The sequence below is a fragment of the Dermacentor andersoni genome, chromosome 4, assembly GCF_023375885.2.
Source record: "Dermacentor andersoni chromosome 4, qqDerAnde1_hic_scaffold, whole genome shotgun sequence".
Lineage (NCBI taxonomy): Eukaryota > Metazoa > Arthropoda > Arachnida > Ixodida > Ixodidae > Dermacentor > Dermacentor andersoni.
In genome coordinates this window covers 82,095,380-82,119,620 of record NC_092817.1, presented here as the reverse complement: position 1 = coordinate 82,119,620, position 24,241 = coordinate 82,095,380, and the positions used below count along the sequence as shown (strand labels likewise).

The window sequence follows — 24,241 nt, the reverse complement described above, 5'->3', positions numbered from 1 at the left end:
TTCGTTAAAACTAGTACTGTTGTCACACGTGCACTTCTGGTCGCGATCAATCCAGATTGGATTTCTTGATCGCAACCAACAACAGTCACTGCTGCACGGTCCAACGATCCGGATCGAGTAATCGTCTGCTGTTCATCGGCGACTCTCAGAACCGTATGATGTATTGGCTACTGGTGCACAAAAGGATGAGGACACAGAAAGATGTGGTACACACAGGTGTCCTTTCGTGCGCTATAAGCCTCATGTCATATCAACATGCCCGAAACACTGCGGTATTGGCTACAAATTCAGATTTGCAGAATATGCTTAAATTTGGACACTATTTCAATTTTAAAGCTTACTATTGCTGGTAAAAATATTTTAAAACTTTTTTTTTATTGAGCTGCCTTCACTTGTTTTTAGCATTTTCAGAATACTGCACTGGAGGGCGCAGATGTCAGCCTCCGATCATGATCACCCAGATCCGGATCCCAAAGGATCGCGATCGAAAATGACCATGTAGCAACACCCTATCCGGATCGGCCCTGATCGCAATCAGAAGTGATGTGTGGCACTGGCATAAAGTTTTACAGTATGTTTTGTTTCATATGACCGATGGCATGACAAAGCTTATCAACCATTGCTGTTGCTCATGTTTCTCGCTTTGCACCATGTGCACAGATCCTAATCTTCCACACTACAAAACAGTGACTGCAAGTTCTAAAACCAGATGGGGCTGAACAGACGAGATGTGGAGCTAGCAAACAAAAAAGGAGGAATTGCTTCCAATATGCTCTAACAGAAAGCTTTAGCTCGGGTGCTCCAATCTAAATACATGTAAAAGGAGAATTTGTTTTTCTCGGCAACCACTGCACCAAATTTGATGAGGTTTGGTGCATTTAAAAGAAAAACTTAAAATCTAGTGACTGTTGGTTTTGAATTTTCGGGTTAGGTCGTCAATTCTTTATTAAAAATTGGCAAAATCAAAAATTTTCAGAAAATGAAACTATCAAGTTTACAACTCTAACTCAACAACGAAAAATGATAATACAATTCTGTGAATTGCATCTATTAGTACATCTAAAGCGGACAAAATTGATATGTTACATATGAATATTAAAAAATTTAGTAATATGGAAATACAGCTTTTGCAGAACCCTTGTAAACAATGTAACAAATTCATGTAAGATGCAAAATGATACACCGTATTTGTCTGCTTTGAATGATCTAATGGATGCCATTTACAGAACCGCGATATCTGTTCTTGATGCAGAGCTATGAGTTCATAAACTTCGAGGTTCTATTTTTTTCAAACTTCCGAATTTTTAAAAATCTCTTTAACAAAATTTAAGCCCTGAATCGAAATTCCGCTTCCAACAGTCTAGAATTTAACTTTCTCAATTGCAACAATTTTCATTAAAATTCATCCAGGGGTTATTTCAAAAAAACGTTTTTGCGTTTTACATGTATTTGAATAGGCCGCGTTGGAGTTGGGCCCGAGCTAAAGCTTCCTCTTAACGCAAGTTTCCAGGAATAGCGTAAAAATGTGCAGTTGCTGTTTATGTCCTCTATCCTCGAGTTAAATATTTAAGAGCTTTCTTAGGCTAAAGTGCAAACAACAGGATGAAATAAAGTGAAGTGGCGCAAGTATACTGCCTACTTCAACTAGCCAATTTTGAACACCTATGAAATGTTGTCTCTTCTACTTCGAGATCTTTCACATACTTTTTTTAATGCGAAGGCATTATATGCCCCATTAAGTGAAAACCCGTTGGCATGACCAAAAGAAGGTACCAAAAATGGCCGCCGGCGCAAAGAGTAAAAACACGTCACAAAATGCTCGGATTGACATCGCATTTCTCAGGGAGGTTCCTGTGAACAATGTAAATTAACGCTCTTGAATTTAAAATATGGTAAATTTCGGTCTGGGTGTGAATTGAACCTTGGCCTCCGGGGTGCGAGATGAGCACATTTTCCCGACGCCATGGTGGCTCCACTGTTCTGGTTGGCTAAACGTATGCCTAGTGCATGCATCATTGGGCATGTGATGGCACAACCAATGGAGAGGAGGCGGTGCCACGTCATGAATGTATAAAATGAGCGTATAAAATAAAAATAATTAATTTCCAATTGAAAGCGGTTCTTTGAGTTATGAACTCCTCGCGAGCAAGCGAGTGCATTGAGACACTTGAGGCATTTTGATTTGGCCTAACTGAGGCACAATTAGAATGCAGGCGAGAGCTCGTGCAGACAAGGACTGCATGGAAAAAGCACTTCCCCAAAGGGACTATAACGCTTTTGCATTCCCACACATAAGCAGTCTTTCTGCTGCATTTTTTTTCATGCTTTTTAGTACCCAAGTGGTGGTGATGGGACTATCGTTATTGCAATTATGGTTTTACTACAGAGACAGTTTAAAGCTTTACTTTCACAAAAATGGGAGACGGTTCCAAATCTGGCAAGAGTGCTCCTGTGGTGTCAGTCACAGTCAAACAAAGAAACATTCCAAGGGTCATATCTTGTACACATAACGCCCATTTACCCAAGAAAGTATGCGTCGGAACAGCCGTCACCGTAGCTCAATAGGTACAGCATCAGATGCGTTGTGCGGAGATGTGGGTTCTGCTCCTGCCGGTGACACATCGCGTTTTGTTCTCTTTACCTTTACTTTATCATTTCTACATTTCAATTAAAAACCACAGGTAATTCCCCTATGCTGTTCTTGGCTTCATTGTCTGTTCGCTTCGTGTGGTTGTGACTAAAATGAGATCCCAGTCCCTTGGCTTTCGTTACTCTTCCCACCCTATGTTGTTAGGTCACTTAAGGGAGAGCGTGTGCAGGTACCACACTCAATCGCCCACCATCTTGTTCCAATTTTCCTCTGCGGTACAAGAGTACATTCACATGAGTTACTGGACGCAAGGCACTCCTTCAGGAATCTGGCATTGTCCCAATCATGACTGTAAGGCTAACATTTTTTTTGTAACATGTAAGACTCCCTTAGGCTTGCCGAACAAGGAAACAAATGCAATGGCCTATTAGAGGACACCAGCTTCATTGATGACGACCCATCTATTTAGTTTCTACGTTACTCTGGGCTGATGTGAGAAGTCTGAACAGGGCCCCGTCTCATCTAGGCAGTTTCCAGTGCTCTGCTTTGTGCCATACTGGATTGCACCAGGAGGGCATGCAATCATTTTTTTTACCATAATGAAAGTGAAGAAAACGTCGCCACTTTACAGCAGTGGCATCTACTTGTTTTCAAATAGTGATGGGGGAAGAAACGTAAGATGTGTAAAGCAATCCCATGAGCTGAAAGAGCATGCAAAGTCCCAGTATGGTCTGTGATATGTAGGTCCAGAATAAGAAGGAACGTTGCTAGTTCATCTCTGATGGGCGATAATGTGCCTTCGATGCATTCACTGTTCCCTAAGAGCTGCCAAGACATTCTGTAGCAACTGGGGTCACTGTTAGGATCACCACTGAGGTCAGGCACGTGTGCTTACCTGTCAAGTTCCAATAATCCAGCCAAAGCCAATTTCAGGATCAAAATAATGGAAGTTTTTGTCCATACAAATGTATGGGTACCAGTCAAAACCTTCAGTCGAGATCATATTGCTTATCTGAAGTCAGATTAATGGAAGCGTACAGGAGCTATAAGTGACTCACACACAACAGTGTGCAGTATGTAATGGTGACTATCAAGACAAGGGGTGCACAGTTAGAAGTGGCACAAAATTGAAGTGATGACATCAGCAAGTCCACAAGTATAGGCTAGCAGTAGAATACTGAGACATGCATGGCTTAGGCACAGCTAGTGCAGAATGTTGAAATATGAAGCCACAACAACGTGATGCCTACCTGTGGCATTGTTTACAACATTGGATGCAGCTGGGGGCATCTGCCGAGGCAATGTCCCAATCAGTGGCAGTGTCTGTTGGCCCCCAGGAACCTGAAGCAAGACGCAAGGAAGATGTCACGTTGGATGTTTTCCTTTGGCATGCAACTTGTCACAGCAATTCAAGTACAAGTAGTGCAACCAATATATTGAGGGGCTCCATTCGAGAACCTGCTCTGATCTCGGTGGATTAGCTTTAATTGCAGTTGTTGCAGCATTTGTTGCATTCTTGCTCTTACTAGCTGCTGCAGTTGGGTGTGTAAAGTCTGACTATTGCAGTAAACTGTGTGAACGCACAGGCTTGGCCAGAAGTCTAGGCCAGAAGGTTGGTTCAAGCATATCCAAATCACTTTTGCAGTGAGTGTAAAAATCACTATTTAAAAATTTATGCAAAAAGGGAGAAACGAACAAAACACGACACAATCGTGGAGTGCACTTCATGGAGTGCCAGTTGTTTGTTCGCACTATGAATGCTGCTTCACTGGCACTACACTCGGTATCTCATTCGCATGCCTCAATCTGCAAACTATTGTGTGGGCAACAGTTATCATCTCTGTTTAATGTTGCAAAAGTCACTCAAGAACTACAAGTAATCCACAGTGATCAAATGAGATGTCTCGGGAGCCGATGTTTTAAAATGGGGACCTGTAAGAGATTTAAATTTAAGAACCAAGGCAAATGCACTGATTGCACTGTGCACCCTCAATTTCACCTCCAAACTGCCCTCTGCTTTACATGCCAAGGAAGACGTCTCTGCCACAGGTGGCACTGTGAAATGGGTACACGCCGGCTATAAGTCTACAGGTCTATACAGCTGAGCCTCTACACAATGGACACTGATACGACGAAGTAAATCTAAAATGTTTCCCACTGATATCTGCATGTCACGAATATTCATCCACTTGAGGTGCTGTGTACACAATTGTGCATGCCTGGTGCATCAAAAGCAAAAGCATTGATGGAAATAATGATATTTAAAACATGTCACACACATGTTGAAACACTTCTTATTAGACCTGAGCTGCAAGTTTCAATAATATGTGTAAAGTGTTTCAGTAAAACGAGTTGGAAGGCAGACGGCTGGGTGTTTGCTCTCCCTGGCCGTATGCTGCCATGTAGCAGGCTCTCTTCCTTTGTTTTTCACCAGGCACATTGTTCGAGTGTCTGGATAGGTGCTTACCCAAGTTTGCCAGACATGAAATAGTCTAGTTTTCAGATCTGACGTTTTTGTAGAAAGTACCTGCATGGGGTCCATGTTCCGTAAACTTGACAAAACACACCGAATAATTTGAAATCCTTAATCCATTCTGCAGCTGTATGCCTTACATGATTCGAAAGATGCAAGAAATGTGGTGAAACGAAATTTTTGGTGGGCAGAATTAAATGGCACCTGAAAGGGACAGGCTTGTATAATGAATACAGGATATTGACACGGGCACAATGTTTATCTTTTTCTGGTTGCCGTTTCTCACCGGCTAAATGCTGTTACAATGTTATCGCTTGCCACAAGACTGTAGAAGACTGTACATGTATCGAAACTTTCCCGAATGTTGTCATCAATTCTAGCAAAAGAGTCTTATCTAATCAGACTGCCTGCCAACACAAACAGTGGAGTACATCCCTGAGTGCATGCGAGTGCCAGCGATTATGCTGGAATGTATCATTAGCGGTATCAGTAGCTGACGCACTTGACCCGCAGATGAGATTTTCAATGACCGACGACTGTGCTCGCTCGTCACTATCGTTGTTCTCTGAGCGTCACTTGTTTTTCTAGGTACAAGTTTGCCACCCAAGGAAGATTAAGATTTGTGACACACAGTTTTGGCACTGCCTTGTTATTCACTGTCAGCACAATGTGATGGTATGAAAAAGGTACTCTTGCATTAGATATGACTTCCTTATAATAATGTTTGACTGCATCATTTTAGTGGTTGCTTTTACTGTTCTGGGACGAAGAACAGCCTCCCTACCTGGAGCAGAGAGACAGGTGAGGGATTGCTACGGATGGCCTGTGGCGGGGCAGCCTTGAGTGTGGGTGCCACCAGCTGGGCTGTCAGTGTTTGTGCCCCAAGGGTGGCCACTGTCAGCGGCATGGGGAGCACACCCGATGCGGGGCTCAGCACCGTTGACACTGGGTTCACCATTCCTCCTGCAAAACACAGGCCACACACAAGTGGGCAGTATACGATATTTGTGTGAATACACTGACGTCGAACGTGACTCTCTTGATGCTCGAGAACTAGACGCGTATTGTTACGTTATAAAGGCGGCCTGATGCTGCATACAGTAGCCATGACCAAGAACTTGCTGGGACAAAAGCTGCTCTGTAAGCTTAGCAAATGCTTTAGGAACCGGTGAAGGAAATGACAGAAAAAGAGGACTATGCGACTCTGCTTCTGGCAATGAATATTGTCTACACTAGCAACAAGTGAGGGGTTTTGTGATAAGTACATTTACACAAGCGCTTCAAACACATTTTGTCATTTACAATGCGTTGACTTGATATCACGATGCACAAAGACTGCTCACTCAGACATTTCCTCTGAGAATTGTTTGAGGTTTATCATCTTTACACGAGGATGTTTGTTGCATGCATAAGGTAACCTGCCTTTTAACCCTCGCACATGTTTGCAATTCCAGACTTAAGTCCTCTGTGAAACTTGCACAAAGTGACGTGTCTCATCTCATCTGCCCTTTCACTGTAGTGCATAGCATTCCAACATTGGCAGTGCCAAGTTCTAGTCCACTGTAAAGCATGCACACAGTGGTGCGCCTAATTGCCTCACTGCATAACGTGCTCCTACTATTCTGTTACTTCTATAGTTCAATGATTAGAACAAGTGGCTCACAACTGAACAGTCATGAGTTCAAAGCATTGCTGGGAACAGATCTTTTTTTTCTCTAAAACATCTTTTTATAGGGTCATTTATGACAACCTTAGCCACATGAGTTCTCTTGAGTAACCTGTGCAATGTGCCCTTCCAAGCATTACGATTTAACTGGGCCAATGCAACCACGCTAATGGAGATTGATTTGAAGACCATAAAATTAGTGAATATATATTATGTAAATGCACAGTCTTCTATAAATTACAGGTTATTGTGGCCCACATCTCAAAGGATTGGTTGCGTTTCACTCGAGCCAAATATTATTGATTTATGCCAGGATTATGGGTCAACGTGGTGTAGCTTTGAGAGCAACAGGAGTTGGTGATGCATTATATAGTACATACAACTAATGCATAATGGGAATAAACTGGCATAACTAACAGCGACAAAAGACTGTCAGACCAGTGACAAACTTGCACCATCACGCCAATCTTCTGTGCGTGTCATAGATGTGACTATACTAACCAGAAGACACAATGACAGCAGATGGTGCCATGGTTGCTACATTGGTTGTCTGAGCTACGCTTGCTGCAGACTGAATATTCTGTACAGATGAGTCCTGGATCTGCAAAGAAATCAAGTGTGGTCCTTATGTGATCAAAAACGTTTCAAATGCCCCATACTGACATGTACAAGAAAGCGTCCCCTGACAATGTGACATCGAAATATCAGTGCCCTAAACTGACAGTTAAATTATGGTGCCCGAAAATCTGCTTGCTTGAGAGATCCATGTGGCATATTACTGTGACAGCAGTTACTCCTCCAATACACTTCCAATGCCGCCTACTTAAGGCAAAACTGCTGTAAGCCGGTGCAATCTCAATGGACTGCATGCAACGCTGAAAAATACAATGATGGACACGACAATGATGGTGGCATAATGAAGATGATGGCACAATGACGCATGCCATTGCATTGTGAAATGGATGCAGAAAGTCCTATTTCAAGCTCTTTGCTGCTGTTGCAGTAACACATTGCGCATGTTATCATATGCTAGTTGAACGATACATAGATCATGGCAGTATAATGAAATGGAGGGAGAGACAGAGCAGACCCCATCCTCAGCTTTTAGCTGATATCACAGTTACATGTGGAGACATTCAAATATATTAAAGCCCCATTCTAATTCCGTCATTGAGAAAAATGGGCACTCTTGTTTATAACTGCATAAAATGAGACTATGACTTGGCACCAGAGCAAAAATTTTAATTCCTGTGAACAAGCTCCCCTAATCTATAGTAGCTGCTAAAGGTGCTCACTGCTTATTAATTCCTTACCTTAGTAGGCAGGCTTATTACTCATTTTCAGCTTAAAGGGGAGACACTGCTCTCCGGAGCCAAAAATTGGCCTATTTATTTATTTATTTATTTATTGAGTACCTGCATCGCCTTAGAAGGCATTACAGCAGGGGGGTACATACATATCTACATCAGTTGACACTCATTTCAACACACAAAGCGCAGTAAAACGTTTCATTACGTTGTATACCAACAATATTTGACGGGAGAGCATTCCACTCCCTTGTGGTCCTGTAAAAAAATTCATAACGCAAGGTGTCACCCTTAAAAGGAAATTCATGGAGTTTCAAGGCATGGTCTCTTCTACGAGAAATGTACGATGGTAATTTAATATATTTGTTCCTGTCAATGCCTATTTTAGAATAGTAAACACTGTGAAAAAATTTGAGTCTGAGGCACTTTCTTCTATCCTTTAGATCTTGCCAATGAAGTCTGCGCTTGCCTTCGGTAATACTGAGGTTTCTGTCGTAATTACCAAGAACGAATCGAACCGCCCTATTCTGAATTTTTTCAAGTAAATCGACTAACTGACACGTATAAGGATCCCAGCAGATACAAGCGTACTCAAGTACCGAACGTACGTGAGTAAAATACTGCTGTTCTTTCAATTTACTAGGTAATTGGCCAAAATTTCTACGGAGGAAGTTCAACTTTCGTGCCGCCTTCTTTCTTACCTCCTGTAGATGCCTGTTCCACCTTAAATCCGAGGTAAACCAAACTCCCAAGTATTTACATTCCGTAACCCTGCTTAGAGTAACGCTATTTAATTTGTACTCGTATGTCTTATATGAATGTTTCCTTGTAAAGGTGATGTTTAAACAATTTGAAACGTTAAGTGACATTTCCCATTTCGCACACCAAGTTGAAAGTTTGTCTAAATCACTCTGAAGTGCATAAAAATCGGAATCACTATAAATAACCCTATATACTACGCAGTCGTCTGCAAACATCCTGAAAGATGACGTTATACCACTAGTGATATATCTAGTGAAATATCTTCTTGCATTCCCTTGCTCCATTGAGATTGCACAGGCTTACAGCAGTGTTGCCTTAAGTAGGCGGCACTGGAAGTGTATCGGGGTAGTAACTGCTGTCGCAGTAATAAGAGCCACATAGATCTCTTAAGCAAGCTGATTTTTTGGCACCATATTTTAACTGTCAATTTAGGGCACTGACATTTTGACATCACATTGTCAGGGGACGCTCTGTAGAGCATCAATATTTTGCTTGATTGAACCCCTGTGTCATCGTTCATTGATACAGCTTTTGTCACAGTCACCATGAACATGCCGTGAAATTTTATCTCAAAACAGCATTTCTGATGGTGCCACAGTTTTGGAGTGTTGACATCTGTGGCTCTACTAATCCTATCACAAATTTTTTTTCTTTTCTTAAGAAATGCAGGCAAATAATGTAATTGGTCTACAATATGAACACACATTATTACAGAAATTTTTGAAAAGTAATAATTCGTCCTGGGTGTTACTATGGGTTTTTACTTTAAGTGATCTGACATGCTATAACATTGGCCTAAATCGGTCTAGAGGGTTCATTCTTGTAGCACTGAAAACTCTGATCATTCAACATCATTTGGATATCCTTCATAACAACCAGCATTTCACAGAGAGCTCACCTCCAAACAAGCAAACACAAAATCATAAGTTTCCCAATATTTTAAAGACTGCTAGTTGCACAGGAAAATCAATTGCATATTTCAAATCACTATGTTAAAATACATAAGTAATGCAAGTTTCACCAAAGTGTGCAGTAAATAAATAAAAAGAAGCATTTTTTTAAAGCAGAGTGCCCCCCCTCCTCATACACACATACACAAGAAGAGATACGTGTGAAGCACTGAGTACATCTTAGGTACACACCTGGCCATGTAGGCTTCCAGTTGCTCCAACAAGCATACTGGATTGTGTCACAGGCACCATGGTCAGTGAAATAGGCACAGGAATAGCGGAGGACAAGTTCACGCCCGTCAGAGACATCTGCATGAAACATGAGCATTACAAACAACAAAAATTATCAGCTTCAATTTGGTTGAACATGCTTACCACCAAATGCACAGCACATTTTTCTTAACATTGCAAATTATGACAATGATAGAGGTGGTGAGTCCTGTTTAAGCTTTGAACGGAAAAGTCTATGTACTGATTGTATGATGTCATTAAACAAGTTCCTACATTTAAAAAAAGAAGAAAAAAAAAGAAAATGACACAGGGAGCTATAACCTGTTGATATATATATACGGAAAAATGTTGCTTATAATTAAATTAAATTGCGAGGTTTAATGTGCCAAAACGGCACAGTGGGTTATAAGGAAGTTTGTAGTGGACACTTTAGGTTAATTTTGACTGCCTGGAGCTTTTTAATGCTCACCCAAGCGATGGTACTTGAAAGTTTTTGTTTTCTGCCCCCATCGGTTTACAGCCGCAAATCAAACCTGTGACCCTGTGCTCAGGAGTCCATGCCATAGCCATGGAGCCACCATGGTAGATAAAGGGAAAACAAAGGTTCTGATGAAAGCTATTATTTTATTTACCTAAGATGACAAAACTCTTTTATTTCTGTCAACCACTGTGGCGGCCTTGCGTCAATGACTACAGCCTAAGTAAGTCAAGCAGCAGCTCTCACTTTGATGGATGCAAACACATTTCCAAATGCTATGATGCTTAAATTTAAGGTTTCGCAAGGTGTCCCGCACAAGATATGTCACTTTTCTCATGCTGCGCCTTTTGCCCAGAAAAGAAGGATGCAAAAGGTCCTTACTTTGTCTTATCAGCAATTGAACCAAGCATTTGGACATATTCATCTCTTTCTTTCCATATTCAAATATCAATTTCAAGCATGTTTAAGCCTAAAAAGATGCTTTGCCAATTGCAAAGTGATGACAACACCGAAACAGGCAAGTCTGTACGATCAACCGCTCACGGGGTTGTCATTTTGGGAGAATTGATTGCATAAGACAGGAGAAGCAGGAGTAGAGAAAAGTATGGATCATCTACCATCAGTGTTTATTTTCACATCACATAGTTCTCGAGTGCATTGACAGGATTTGCACTGACATGACAGAATTTCATTCTTCAGCTGTAATGACACGCAGCAAAGACAAGCATGAAACCCTACACAGAGCAGCTCAGCAAAAACTCTTGACGGGACACCACAAGTGTTTTTCTTAGCCACAGCCCAAGCTCAAAACTGTAGGCTGTATTGTCAAATCGTTTGTCAAGTTAGTTCCCAACCTGATTGTCTAGTTCAAGAAGAGTAATGCCTCTTCATCACTGAAATTCTAAAAGCCCATAAGGGGCTCAATAACATTCACACAGGTTGCACGAGCAAGTGTGTTGAAGCCACAGTGGTCCTTTAACATATTTAAAGCAAATAGTACAAACATTCAGTTTACACTAAATAATAACCAGAAACACTACTGCACAAAGTAGTCCAAGAAAGCTGCTCTATGAGTGCATTACTACTCATCCCCAACCACTCGTTGTGGAGTCTTTGACAGATGACAGGTAAAGCACAAATGGACATGCAGAAATCTAACTCGCACAAATCATGCTCCCTGAACATCCAAGGCTCATTTTGTTTTCATTCTGGTGGACAAATAGTTCAAGCAAGCTTCCATTCAAAAGCCAAGCTTACCAAATTATGCAGGCCCACATTCTGAGGTAAGCTGATGTTAGGAAGGCTGACCATCTCGGGTGACTGTGCTGCCAGTGCGCTTGAAATAGTGGTTGCCTGGTTTGGCTTGCTAGTAGCGTCGTCAGGACACACTGCAAAGAATAAAAAGCCCATTGTCAGTTTTGAACCTGTGTTTTTCCTAGTAACGCTGAGATATTACTCGGGCATTCCCTTAATTTGCACTCAAATCCTGTGCGTTTCTGCTGGGAAGCTTTCACATGATATGAACTTACGGCAGTGGTAATTGAGGGCAGCTCACCATCAACAGGCATGCCATGGTGCCACCCTGCCCATTTCTCGGGTTCATTAAGTGTTAAGATAGGAGCCTGGGTCGGTATAAATTAAAATTAAATTAATTAACCAGGACTTTTTAAAGGGATACCTAATTGATTAGCTGAACTTGTAGATTTACATATGTATCTGAGCTAAGGAGAGAGGAACTCAGCAGCCCAGAGTCAATGACTGCGCTGGGCAGGCCGTTTCAATGTACCCCTCTTCACCTGACGTAGCGACCTTATTAATGCGATCGAATGAATGCTTACAGAAGCAACGCTCAAAGTTGGCCTTCACTTAAACGTCATTGTGCCCTGTTGTTGCTTTGTGGCATTGCAAGTCTTAATATAATCTTTCATTACAAGAGATGGCCACTGTCAAATCAGTACCACGAACGAGAACTGCCGCATGAGGCAAATTCAACTCGGAGCCTGTGTCTGGCCGCCGCTGCAATGAACGTGAGACAACTCGACTACATTGTGTGCTTCCAGATGTCGTGAAAAGCAGCCTATCTTCTCTTTTGTGTGAATTGACGTGATGGGAAATAAAACATAGTCAAAATGATGCAGTGTGTGATCATCGGCTGTTGTTTTTGAACCACCGTATGCTACAGTTTCGAATCTAAGCTGATCACATCTAGATGGCACCCTTGGCACTTGCTCAGCACTGAGCCGACAGCGGTGGGTGCTGGTGAGCTGAGTGTATTCTTGATCCAAAAGCTCTGTTGGGCTTTGCAAGGCACGTGACACACGGAAACCTTGTTGCTAGTGTCGAATACCTTTACAATTGCCTTCTGATCTTTGCACCTGCTCGATTATTCAAACATATTATTTGCAGCGGCCGTAAGGTTACTGTGAATAGATTTGCGTCAATGCGGCACTACACCGTGGTTAGGCCTAACAGCTAAGGCAGGCGTGGTGGTGGAAGGCAAACCGTCCAGAAATATTGCAGCGCACCTGTGATGGGGCCCAAAATCATGCGTGAGGGCTAGACTGCGGACCACAAAAGCGGCGAGCATGCTTACCAAATTCGTCTGTGCGCTGGCAGAACGTAATGGGTTAAGCTCACGTGTAGACGGAAAGCTTCAAGCTCAATTTGCACAACATAGTAGAAACTGCCATTGTTGCGCAATGAAGTTCACACTTCACAACATTGCGACGATGAACGACCAGTGAATAATCCCATCATGTCCTCCACTACCACAAAATTTTAAGTAGACTAAAGAACAACATGAGCAAGAGCCTATAAACAAATTCTCTGTGCTGTGGGAGTTATAAGAAACATTGAATTTGCATTTCTGCATGAAAATATCTGAATAACAGCACTTTGAAAATAAACTGACCTCAGAGATGAATGTTTCTCTTTTGCAAGTAAAGAACCAACTTTTTTTTTTTTTTTAGATTTGTCAACATCTGGATTGTCAAGGTTTTATGCAAATCCCACAACTATACAAACCATTTGCTTTGAAATTATTTGACACTAATTACTATGTGCTTTCACTTCGCTTCGAAATAAAAATTGATATTTGCACTAGCCTATTAATAATTTCCAATATGCTTTGCTTAGCTTCATTTGATTGTTACTAATAATCAACATGGCATCAGAGTTTGATCAAGGTTACACCAGGAGCTGTGAGACACACTAAAGTTCCTAAAAAATGCATTGAAATAGATGTCAGGCTGTGCTTCTAATTACGCTCATTCTGAAATCCGGTAAGTGCATTAGGCAACAGCAAAGAATGCACCAAAACTACCGCTGCTTCATCGTAAAGGTGACTTTTCTCACCTGTGTGACCAGGGTCAGGTTCCAGGACATTTATGTTTACCGGCTCTTTCCTGTGAAAGAAAGAGAAGTACACAAATAAATATTTGAAACTACAACCACAAAAAAAGGTGCAGTGCTAGGCATTTTCCACACTCAAGGTACCGGTGTTTGAAACGCACATTCAGTTTGCGTTCAGTTTCACCTCATGCGACTGGCTTAGACCGCACCAACGTTATCAGACGCGCCCGTCTGTGCGGCCTAGGCCAATCGCGTGCGGTGGAACTCAGGTTTCAAACAATAATCTCCGATCACACCCCAGAATCCTACTCATTGTGACCGCACATTTTTTTAAAAATCCACCATGCACACAGCTGTTAGATACATACAACTAATTATTGCAAGAGAAATTGTAGTCCACATGACTGTAGCCACGAAGCTACGAAGGAAACCAATGCCGTTCGCTCAAAAAATAAAAACAAAGGAAACTTTGCAGTTGAAAAATATGTCCTGGCCTAGGGGTTTGAACCTGGGACCAAAGCCTATTTGCGGAGGTTGCTCTACCATCTGAGCAAACCAGGAGGCTAGCAGGCAGCAGTGCGAGGGGGAAGTATTCAACAACTCAAAGCACGGGAGCATTAAATATGATAAATCAGTTCCGGGGAAGCCCATGACGTGGAGAAAGGTTCATGAAAGGGTGAAATTGTAATCCGTGTGATTGTAGCATGAAGCTACAGAGGAAACCCATATGGGTTTCTCAAAACGAAAGCTTTGCAGTTGAAGAAAAATTTGTTCTGGTCTGGGCATTAAACCAACTCCTTTTTGGGGCGGTCGCTCTATTGCCTGAGCTGCTAAACAGGAGGATAGCAGATCGCAGTGTGAGGGCGAATCAATCTACAACTTGGAGCACAGAGAACCTTAATTATTACATTATGCTCTCCATACAGACTGTGTAGCTGTTAAAGATAAAGCACTCTTTTCATAACCTGTTAGGCACAAGCTTTGTTTTAACCCTTTGTGGTCATCCGTCGGGTCACTGTACACGGCAGTGTGTGCTGCACTGCCGTGAAGCTGCACTTCAAGGCGAAATTCACATATAAACCGCACCCCGACTTTACTGTTTGCTTTTTTGCATTTTTGTTGCGAGTCATATGCACAAAAATATGGTAGATTTTCTGTCAACTGTAGCATCTCACAAACATAATGCTTTTTCGATGGGGAACCAACAAGGCCTTCTCTCTCCTTGTTTAGACAACAATGTTCTCAGCATGACAGGGTAGTGTCCACCGGTGCCGCAACGCGGGGATGCAAAGGTCAGCGCTCTAAGCTGGCGCCTTGGTGCTGGCTGTGAAAGACGAGGAAAATAAAGATGGGCAGTGCTTGGTCGATGTGCAAGCATGGCACGGGCAGTTCTATTCTAGAAGGCTGCTACTCTAGTCCTGCGTAGACCAGCGTAGACTGAAACTGACTGCATGCAGTCAGTGTTGATCGTTTTTGAACAGTAATCTATTGAAAAAGAAGTAGATGTCATAAAAAAGTTGAAAAAGTAGTAAGTTGCGAGAAAGTAGTAGAACATGCTATTGTTTTTCTGGAAGACACCAAAAATCAGTAGGCCTATGGACAAATCAGTGGCTATGGCAACATTAGATGAGATGTGCGTGAATGATGTGCAAACCTGTTCTCGGCTGTAGCTTGCAGGGGCGGCGATTCACTGGGCTGCTCTTGTGCCTTCGTGGTTGGCAAAGTTGCCAATGATTCACAGTGCTCATCCAAGCCACCGTAAAGGCCTTGGGTGTGGTTGACCACGGGTGGTTTGCCAGGGACAAGGTGGGTGATCTTCACAGCCTTGCGGCCCTCTTCGGTGAAAATCTCTCGGAACTGGTTCAGGTACCTAAAGTTGAAATTATACCATCATGACTGGTCCCAAACAACTGTACATCATCTGTTGAGCTCTTTTAACCGTTTGGGTGCCAGGTGCTTTTACAAATTGCAATAAATTCAATTTCTGCCTAAGTAACATATTGGCAGCCTTTAAAGTAAAATGCTTTTTATTGGTGATATGTTGCTAAGCATATAGCAAAATTTTTAATCTGAAAATTCAAACAAAAATTAGGATTATGATAACGACATTAATAAGAACAATTTGTGTTCCTCAAGCAACATGGCCTTTCCATTGCTGTCATTGTCCTTTGAATTTCTTTAACTTCTTGAATTTCTGCATTGTTCCAAAAGATGCGTGGACTTTTCACACTTGTCCGCCACACTGGAAAGCGAGAGACATGAGCAATACTGATAGTAGTCAACAGGCTTTGTCATGCAATCTTGCGTACAAAAATAAAACCTAACTTAAAAATTTTGTTTAATTAACTTCCGAGTAGATGACACAGCTATGCATGTTTCACTTTTGCAAATTACTACTGACCCATGACATCACCACGAGCAGGTACGGGAATTTTAAAGTGGCACTCACCATGAATGTTCTGTTTTTTAATCTTTTCTAGCTTATCAAGCCTCCTCTCACAGCAGGACTGCCTTTCTTAATGTATTGTAGAAGGGCAATTAACACAGCCCCACTTATTTTTCTCTTTAATGTCCTATTGAGTTACGCTGAATTCATAGCTGACACTTTTGAAATACCAAATAGGTCAGCCCCATCGTGAGTGGAGACTAAGATAAAACAAAGTGTGGGAACAGAAGGCTGGTGGCAACATCGCACTGACATTCTCATGCCAGTTTTGCATGACACCATGGATTTCTGACAGCATCTGCTTAGGGTTACATAATTTATAGATTGAGAAAGCTAAGACTGAGCTGTTACTTCTAAGTAACTTTTCTGTACAGAAACAGCCCAAATACACAAAAACAGTGAAACTCATGACAGCACAGATGACATCGATGGTGCTGCAGTTTAGGCACAATTAAAACTAGGGAAAGTTGGTTTTCACTTAAAGCGGCAATACTCAAACCTTTTTATTTTGCCTAGAAAGAATACAGGTATTGCCAATCTTGCTTATGGCTTTTTAGCATATGTATTTACAATGCTGCTGCCACATAAATTTTCTGGATGGGGCTAGCTCTTGAAGCATCTGTGTTCAACAGTGACGGGTGTTACTGAAACAAATAGTAGAACATTGCGATGACAGGCAAATACCCTGCATAATTTATGTGCCCTGACCCAATGAACTAACACTGATGAGTAAAAATGAAATGCATCTCATAGTCTGCACATACCTGGTAACATTGGCTTGAGTGCCAAGGTTGAATCTGCAAGCCACAAAATGTGTGATTGAGTTGTCAGAGCGATACACAAAAACTTAATACGGCAAATAAAAAAGTATATATATATATATATATATATCATCTTCATCATCAGCCTGGTTACGCCCACTGCAGGGCAGAGGCCTCTCCCATACTTCTCCAACTACCCCGGTCACTATGTATATAGTAAAAGCTTGTTAATTCAAATTCTAAGGGGATGCTACGAAAATTTGAATTACACAAAATTCGAACAAATGAAAGTCGGAGACAAAAAATAGCTCGGTTAAGGCGCTTATATAGTCCAACGTATAGTGAGCGTGCGCGCACACACTACGTCGTGTTGGTGAGACCAACAATGTCTATAGTTCGAAGCACTGGTGCAGCGAACGTAACCAGACGCGGTCAGCGTGGTCCGACGTGCCCGACGTCGAGATGGCTCTTGCTCCATCCACGCATTCGTTTGCGCCGACTGCACCGACCCACAATGCGTGGCGCAGAGAAAAAAGGTGCCCACGCCGCTTCACCAACGGTCGAAGACAGTTGTTCAAAGCGGCGTGCGGGTTGCGGATCCCTCTGCGCATGCTCTGAAGAGAGCAGCCAACGGCATGCGCATCGAAGTCTACAGGGGGCAGCATTTCCGCTGGCACAGCGGAAGCGGCATAGCGCGACTGGCTGCAAGCGAAACGCGCTGAAAACGTCGGACTATTATAAACCCATCTTTGCACCGCCGATACTTGCTGCAGGCGCAAGAGCTGTGCTGTAAAATGCACTCTCGAAATGCACCACAACCTGCTGCGACGTTGGCCTCCCTTGTACTTTCGTAGCTGCACTCTCCAAACAGGTATCCCAGTGATGCTTTCCTTTGAGTAACAACCACGAATCTCAAAGGCTATTCTTTTTGGTACTGCGAGCGCCGATAAATGTCACAGCTGCTATCTGTTAAACATTGCTGGTGCCACTTTTAGGCAGAACACCTCGTAGAGAAAGAGCGTAGCCTCCAAGATGTAGCATGCGAAAAAGAAAGAAAAAGAAAAACACGCAGTGCCACATCCGCATTTTTATCTTGAAGATGTTGAGAGAGGGAGAGAACCAACCTGCAACATGCCTGGCCAGGCGCAAACGCGTCTCTCTCGTCTCTCTCAAGTCAGGCCTAAACGAAGGGCCGCAGATGGAAAGAGCAAAGCTGCATAGCTGTCGCAGTGACGCCAGTGTCGACAAGAAGCTCCCACGCACTAGCACTCTCACTAATTAAGACGGCGCGGAGTTCGAATTATCGGTGGCGGTGCAGATTTCAGTGTGAATTAGAGGGAGGCGTTACGTATTGCTCTCAATACATTGTGCGATGGACCGTGGTGGCTACTTCGAATTATCTGAAATTTCAAATTAACAAGTTATGAATTAACAAGCTTTTACTGTATATATGTATATGTGGTGCCCATATATGGTGCCTATAATGAAAGCGCTGCGATTTATTTCTCTCCGTTTTATTCCTTTCTTCATTCACCGCTCAAACAGGCCAATTGTGGTAATAAAGTAGGTGAAGCACAGGTCTGACCATTAATGAAGTGTAAAAAGGAAAGAAAAACTGAAATCGAATCAACAGAGTGTCACGTTCCAGATTTCTTTTCTTGACATTTTCTTTTTGCTGTATTCTCTTTTGTATTGACCATGCAATTCTTAGCAAGCACCCCATGATAGATACGTGCCATCTGCCACAGGGTTCTCAAAAGCAGCAACACTCACTCGCAGCTGGTGCCCTTGTTATGCCCTTCCCGGTCAACATAGAGCCGGCCAAAGAACTGCTCGTCAGTCGGCCGTTGAAGGATGGTGACACGAGTGAGCTTTCCCGTGCCTGGCTCTGTCTCCAGCACATACTCCTGCACTACCAGAGGCGTGTTGTCCGTTGTTGGCTCGGGGGGTTCTTTGACGCGCGCCAGTTTCTCCACCTGCATGAGCACATACACCAATGAACAGTCACCATAAATATACTAAGCCATCGGCTGACAAGACCTATTTGACAAATATTGTTGCCCAAAGCTCTTTCCCACGCTGCTGCTAACCCGCTTTCAATGCCTCTACCTCCGTATGTCACCATGACCACTCTTCTTCTCTACAACATAGTCAGCTCCATCCATCCCAATCTGCCTACTCTACTTTGCCAACATACACAGCACAGGACTAAAAATTTTACCCTGTTAAGCCACTATTCACAAAAAGCTATTTACACAATGTATTTGCAAGAAACACAGCTCTGACAAAGATAGGAAAGAGGGAGAGTGAGGCTGTATTGTTTTTAGTTTTCTTTGGAGCGATGGTCGTCGTCCGTTTCCTTCACTTCAACGTCACAATATGGCGCAGACCACTCATAATGTAAGCTGCTGAAGGTGCAAATATTGCTGCTAGAAGTAGTGCCATATTATACCAAAACCATCTATCCACAAAGCATATAGCACAAGAGGTAATCATGCAACCCAAGCAACTACATGTATTCAACAGCCAGTGCACAGCGGACGTCCGATACACTCTTATAATGCAGTCGAATAATTACGACACCACACCTGTTCAGATCTGTTGTTTCCAGGTCATAACTTATATCATTTGGCAGCATTAGCAATAATATTTTACACATACAAATTATTTTGCAACATTTGCCAAAAAGGTTGAATATAAATGTAGCATTCATCCCAGGGTGAGTGAATGTGAGTGAACAAACTGCTCAAAGAAGCACATGGGGTAATCCGTTGAATGCAAGAAGGCAGTGCAAATACACAGATAACATAGAGCCATTATAATGGCAGGGGGCACATGATCATTCAGTACTGGCGGGGGAAAAAAAGAATAAAAGAAAAAAAAAAAGACCTAGTGAGATTTTGGCTGTTCACTTGAAGATCTGTTAACGTTTTCCACTTTAAAAAATAATTAATACTATACATGCCACAATGAACTCAGAAGGGAACACATACTAGAAGTTTACTATAACAAGCAAGTCAGTCAAACATGCATGCTGACAGCAAACACCCATTCGTAAAAAGGGTTAACGATTTTCTGCATAGCTGTGCATAGCTAATGACGGCAAAATATTGCGGCTATATGCATGCACACTGAGATACAGCTGCTTTCCAATAAACGACAAAAGTCACTGAGCCATCCTATGTGCCCGATTAGTGTGTGCATTGCTAACACTAGTTTAAGCAAAAAAGGAGTCCGAAAATGTTCATACACTAAGACACTACACTCAAATACTTGTTAGCATGTTGCCAGATGTAATCGTCTACATATTCAGACTGCTGTGATACAATACCATGTGGCAGAGCAATGTAATACATACCACAACATTATCTTCAGATCCCTTCAGCTTCACATATGTCATTATTTACTGGTGTCCCGTGCTAGTGTTATACAAGCAATGAGTAAAGTGGTACGCAAGTATTTCGTCAAACAGAGAGTTCACATTGACAACAAAAACAACATCAAGATGACAACACTCATGCAGTTGATATCCCAGAATACAATTACCTCATTCTTTAGGGGCACTGGCATCGTTGCCCTTTTCTGCATCCACATATCAGCCTGCAAGAAGATAAACACATGTAAAAAGCATGACAAGCAATTTAATTTGTTTTTTAATCAAACAATCATATTCCGATTATTTTCCTTTTCAAAGTTCGTCACTGGTTCAAGCAGCACTTCACTTTCATCATCAGCATAATTAACCAGTCACAAGTGGTGGATGATAAGAAAGAAATAGAACCAAGCACAAGGAATCCTTACATTAGACTGGCCCCTTTTACTTCAGCACTGAAGCATTACAAGAGGAGTGGGTAAATGATTAGAAGGAAAACTTAATGCAAAAATAAACCTACACTAGAACTTCATTTAAAGATGCAAGATTATAACTCATGACTATGTTCTTCGCAGGAGGCACAAAACCTAAATCTTGGGCCTGTTGCTTATCAATAGTGTTACCCTCAAACCATTTGTGTAAAGTGAGAAAGTATGGCTGTAGGCTCACAAAGTATCTCAATTTACCAACTGGGTAACTTAGAAAACAATTATGTTATCTCTAATAAAACTGCTCTCTAAAGAACAACACACACACACACACACACACACACACACAGATATATATATATATATATATATATATATATATATATATATATATATATATATATATATATATATATATATATATATATATATATATATATATATGTTGATTAAAAAAGAAGTATTGGGGACTGAAATTTAAGTTACCTATTATTTGCCCACAAATATAGTTTCTTCTTTCTTTACTTTCTTCCAGGAAATCTCAATACTGATAATTTTTGGGCATTTCTACTCACAAAAATATTTGTCAATAAAGAATGTCCATCTTTCTCAACAAATGATTAGGCTATTCCCAGAAGACAAACAATAAAGTTAGCTGATAAAGAGTGTTTTCTAATCCTCATTCCTTTACAGGTTGTACATTTTCGCTCACAAAAATTAGTGCCATCAGAAACATGCAGTAATTTCATTGTCCACGCTAGATGCACGGGCAAGGAGACAGGCACAACACACAACTTGGTCCACCACACCTGTTTGGAAGGCATGGTTGGTAACGGTGGCTTCGCTGGCACTCTCTTGCGGTACTGCACGATGAAGTCATGCGCCCTCAGGTATGGTGGTGTGGCACACTGCTGCTCCAACTTTTTCCGACGATTGATGGCCACTTGGCTGTGTTTCCTTGCCATCCTATAAAAGGAAATAAAAATGACAATTCTTGCTCAGAGCCAATTATAGCGTACAACCAAAAGCCTCTGAGCCACCACAAAGCAACCTTCGAAATGTGTAAGGCTGTAGCATAGTATTCACATTTTCTAATTGTTCTTTCATTAGCCCTGATTTGAAGATACACTGAAGATGTGAATGTGCAAATCTGGCAAGCATGAAGAATGAACTTGAGAGAGTTGCTTGAACATAAAAGTGCCGAAACTCGTGTTAAATGAAGGAAGCAAAACAAAAGCAGCTTGCAACACCGCATTATGGAGAATATAGCAAAAATAATTCTAGTTATGCATGTTTTGCAAGTTACCAGAGAAATAGCTGTGCCCTTATCTTTGAAATGAGCACTCACGACAGTCTGTCATAGAAACAGGCATGCCAGTTGAGTTTTGACACAATGTAAAATTTGTGAGTCCAGTCAGTCTATGCCTAAGCACCAGTGACAGCTTTAAATTTCACTGGCAAGCTTCATCAAGACACAGTATCGTAAAGGTTAGGGTATGCCATGGTTATATGGCGTGGGTAAGCACCTGTTGATCATGTGACTGCTGAGGCGAGCCTTTTTGTGCTGCAGCCAGTTGGAGACGACAGCCACGCCCACTGTAGGCTCCAGGCAGAGAGGCTCCGCAGTGGCCATGACCAATGCTGCTTCCAGGTAGAGCTTGTCTTCAAGACTCCACGAGTGGCCATCACCTCGTGCCACTAGCCCCACGTCACAAAGCACAGACTGCAAACACAACAACTCCAGCCTCTTGGTTTGCATGCAAGCCACGGTTAAGCTCGACTACTCACAAAATTAATACAGATATGGGGTAAGCAGTCGGCCCTATAAATTGATGCAGCAAAAGATTAAGCAAATCTAACAATCATAATGGTAGCTATGTGAAGCAAAGCTTTGTATAATGTTAGTGCTGAAGTCTCAGTACACAAGAAGTTTAGCACATTTCCATTTAAGTGCAGTTGCATTTCAGAATCAAAACTCCTGTTCTTATGCTCAGAAGTACAATGCTACACTTGCAGAGTCACCATGTCAACATGGTAGGTAAGTACAGTGTGGATAATAATGCACTATGCATGTTTGACGAGGGTCAAGTATATGAGTAACAGTTGAGCCTCAATATAAAGAATTTTGATTTAAAGATTTTTTAAAGTATATTCTAATCCGTAGCTTCAGTGAAGAGATCTCTGTAAGTCGTAGTTTAGCAAAGCAATAGTGTGCTGCTGTTTACATAAAAACAATGTCCTTGTGCACTGTACGCACCATAGCCTTTTGACAGTTGGAACAATATTTATCCTACATTAAAGCGAAGGGCTTGACAATGGTCTAAGGCCCATCAATTAGAAGTTCAATAGCAGCATCTTATGAAGACTCACAGTGTAAGAGCATCTGTGTGGGAATAATAGCACAATATAAAAGGACACCAATATACAGGTCACGTGGGCACAGCGATATACAGATAGTAGTACTAAGCATCCTGACCGCATGCAAAAAAGACCTTTTTGTACATTATATTGCATAATGTGCTACTAAAACAAACGCTTGCATTCATAACAAGCAATTAAGAGAGAAAATGTAGTTGAGACAGACTTCATGACTCAAATACACCTTTCTGCCGTTGTTTCGACTGACAGTAATATGAATTTGAACGAAGGCACAACTCTCATCACCATCTCTGAAGCAACTTTCGCTGCTCTTTGCTATACGAAAAATACAATGATCATACCTATCTGCACACTGGTTGCTCAAGCAGCATGAACAAGTCTGCAGCATCAGTTATTTTTCCCATGAAATCACCACCGTAAAGTTTTAAGAGATCTCACCAGGCGACATCGAAAGTCGCGGAGCTTGCTGCTCTCTGTACCACCTCAAAAATGGGGCGTTTTCAGTGAGTCCAAGGCAGATCAACATTGCTTGCTTTTCGTTTTATGCCATGCACCCTATGAACAACTAATTCTAGAAATCCGAGAGCTCCTTCAATACCTTGTTGAGCAAGGACATGGTATCACATTTCAGTGGCTCCCTAGACACTGTGGCGTAATGGGCAATGAAGATGCCAGTGAAGCTGCTCGATCTGCTCAGAAAGATACTGTGCAGGAACCAATCCTGCTGCCAAGAACGAATGCAGCAGCAGAACTTAGAGTGCTTGCGAATCATGCCACAGAATTGTTAAGGAACACACCTAGTTTTCAGCATACACGTCTGCATTGACTGGACCCCTGTCTGATGTGGTCCTCCACCTGGACTACCCCGACTTGAGACAACAGTTAATTGCCAAATGTGGCTTGGCAGCGCTATTACAAGGTCCTTCACTTTCTGCATTAAAAGGGGACACAGTGCTGTGCGTGACCACTGTGGCAGTAAGTAAACTATTGAACACGTTTTTTGCTACTGTCCCCATACAGTGTACACAGGCAGTCACTTGCAACTG

The 24,241-nt window shown here is 42.0% G+C and overlaps 1 protein-coding gene across 1 annotated transcript in view; it reads right to left on the bottom strand.

Annotated features, from left to right (window-relative positions):
- The window catches only part of Spt20 (transcription factor Spt20 homolog), a 32,279-nt gene that overhangs the window by 1,825 nt on the left and 6,213 nt on the right, over positions 1-24,241 (bottom strand). Inside the window, exons 9-20 of the mRNA XM_050183311.2 lie at positions 22,343-22,539; positions 21,626-21,782; positions 20,562-20,615; positions 18,789-18,991; positions 17,019-17,051; positions 15,463-15,678; positions 13,812-13,861; positions 11,715-11,845; positions 9,941-10,057; positions 7,231-7,330; positions 5,848-6,026; positions 3,841-3,931 (exon numbers count right to left, since the gene is read on the bottom strand). Of these exons, the coding sequence (XP_050039268.1) occupies positions 3,841-3,931; positions 5,848-6,026; positions 7,231-7,330; positions 9,941-10,057; positions 11,715-11,845; positions 13,812-13,861; positions 15,463-15,678; positions 17,019-17,051; positions 18,789-18,991; positions 20,562-20,615; positions 21,626-21,782; positions 22,343-22,539 (1,528 nt within the window). The remainder of the gene's footprint in view (positions 1-3,840; positions 3,932-5,847; positions 6,027-7,230; positions 7,331-9,940; positions 10,058-11,714; positions 11,846-13,811; positions 13,862-15,462; positions 15,679-17,018; positions 17,052-18,788; positions 18,992-20,561; positions 20,616-21,625; positions 21,783-22,342; positions 22,540-24,241) is intronic.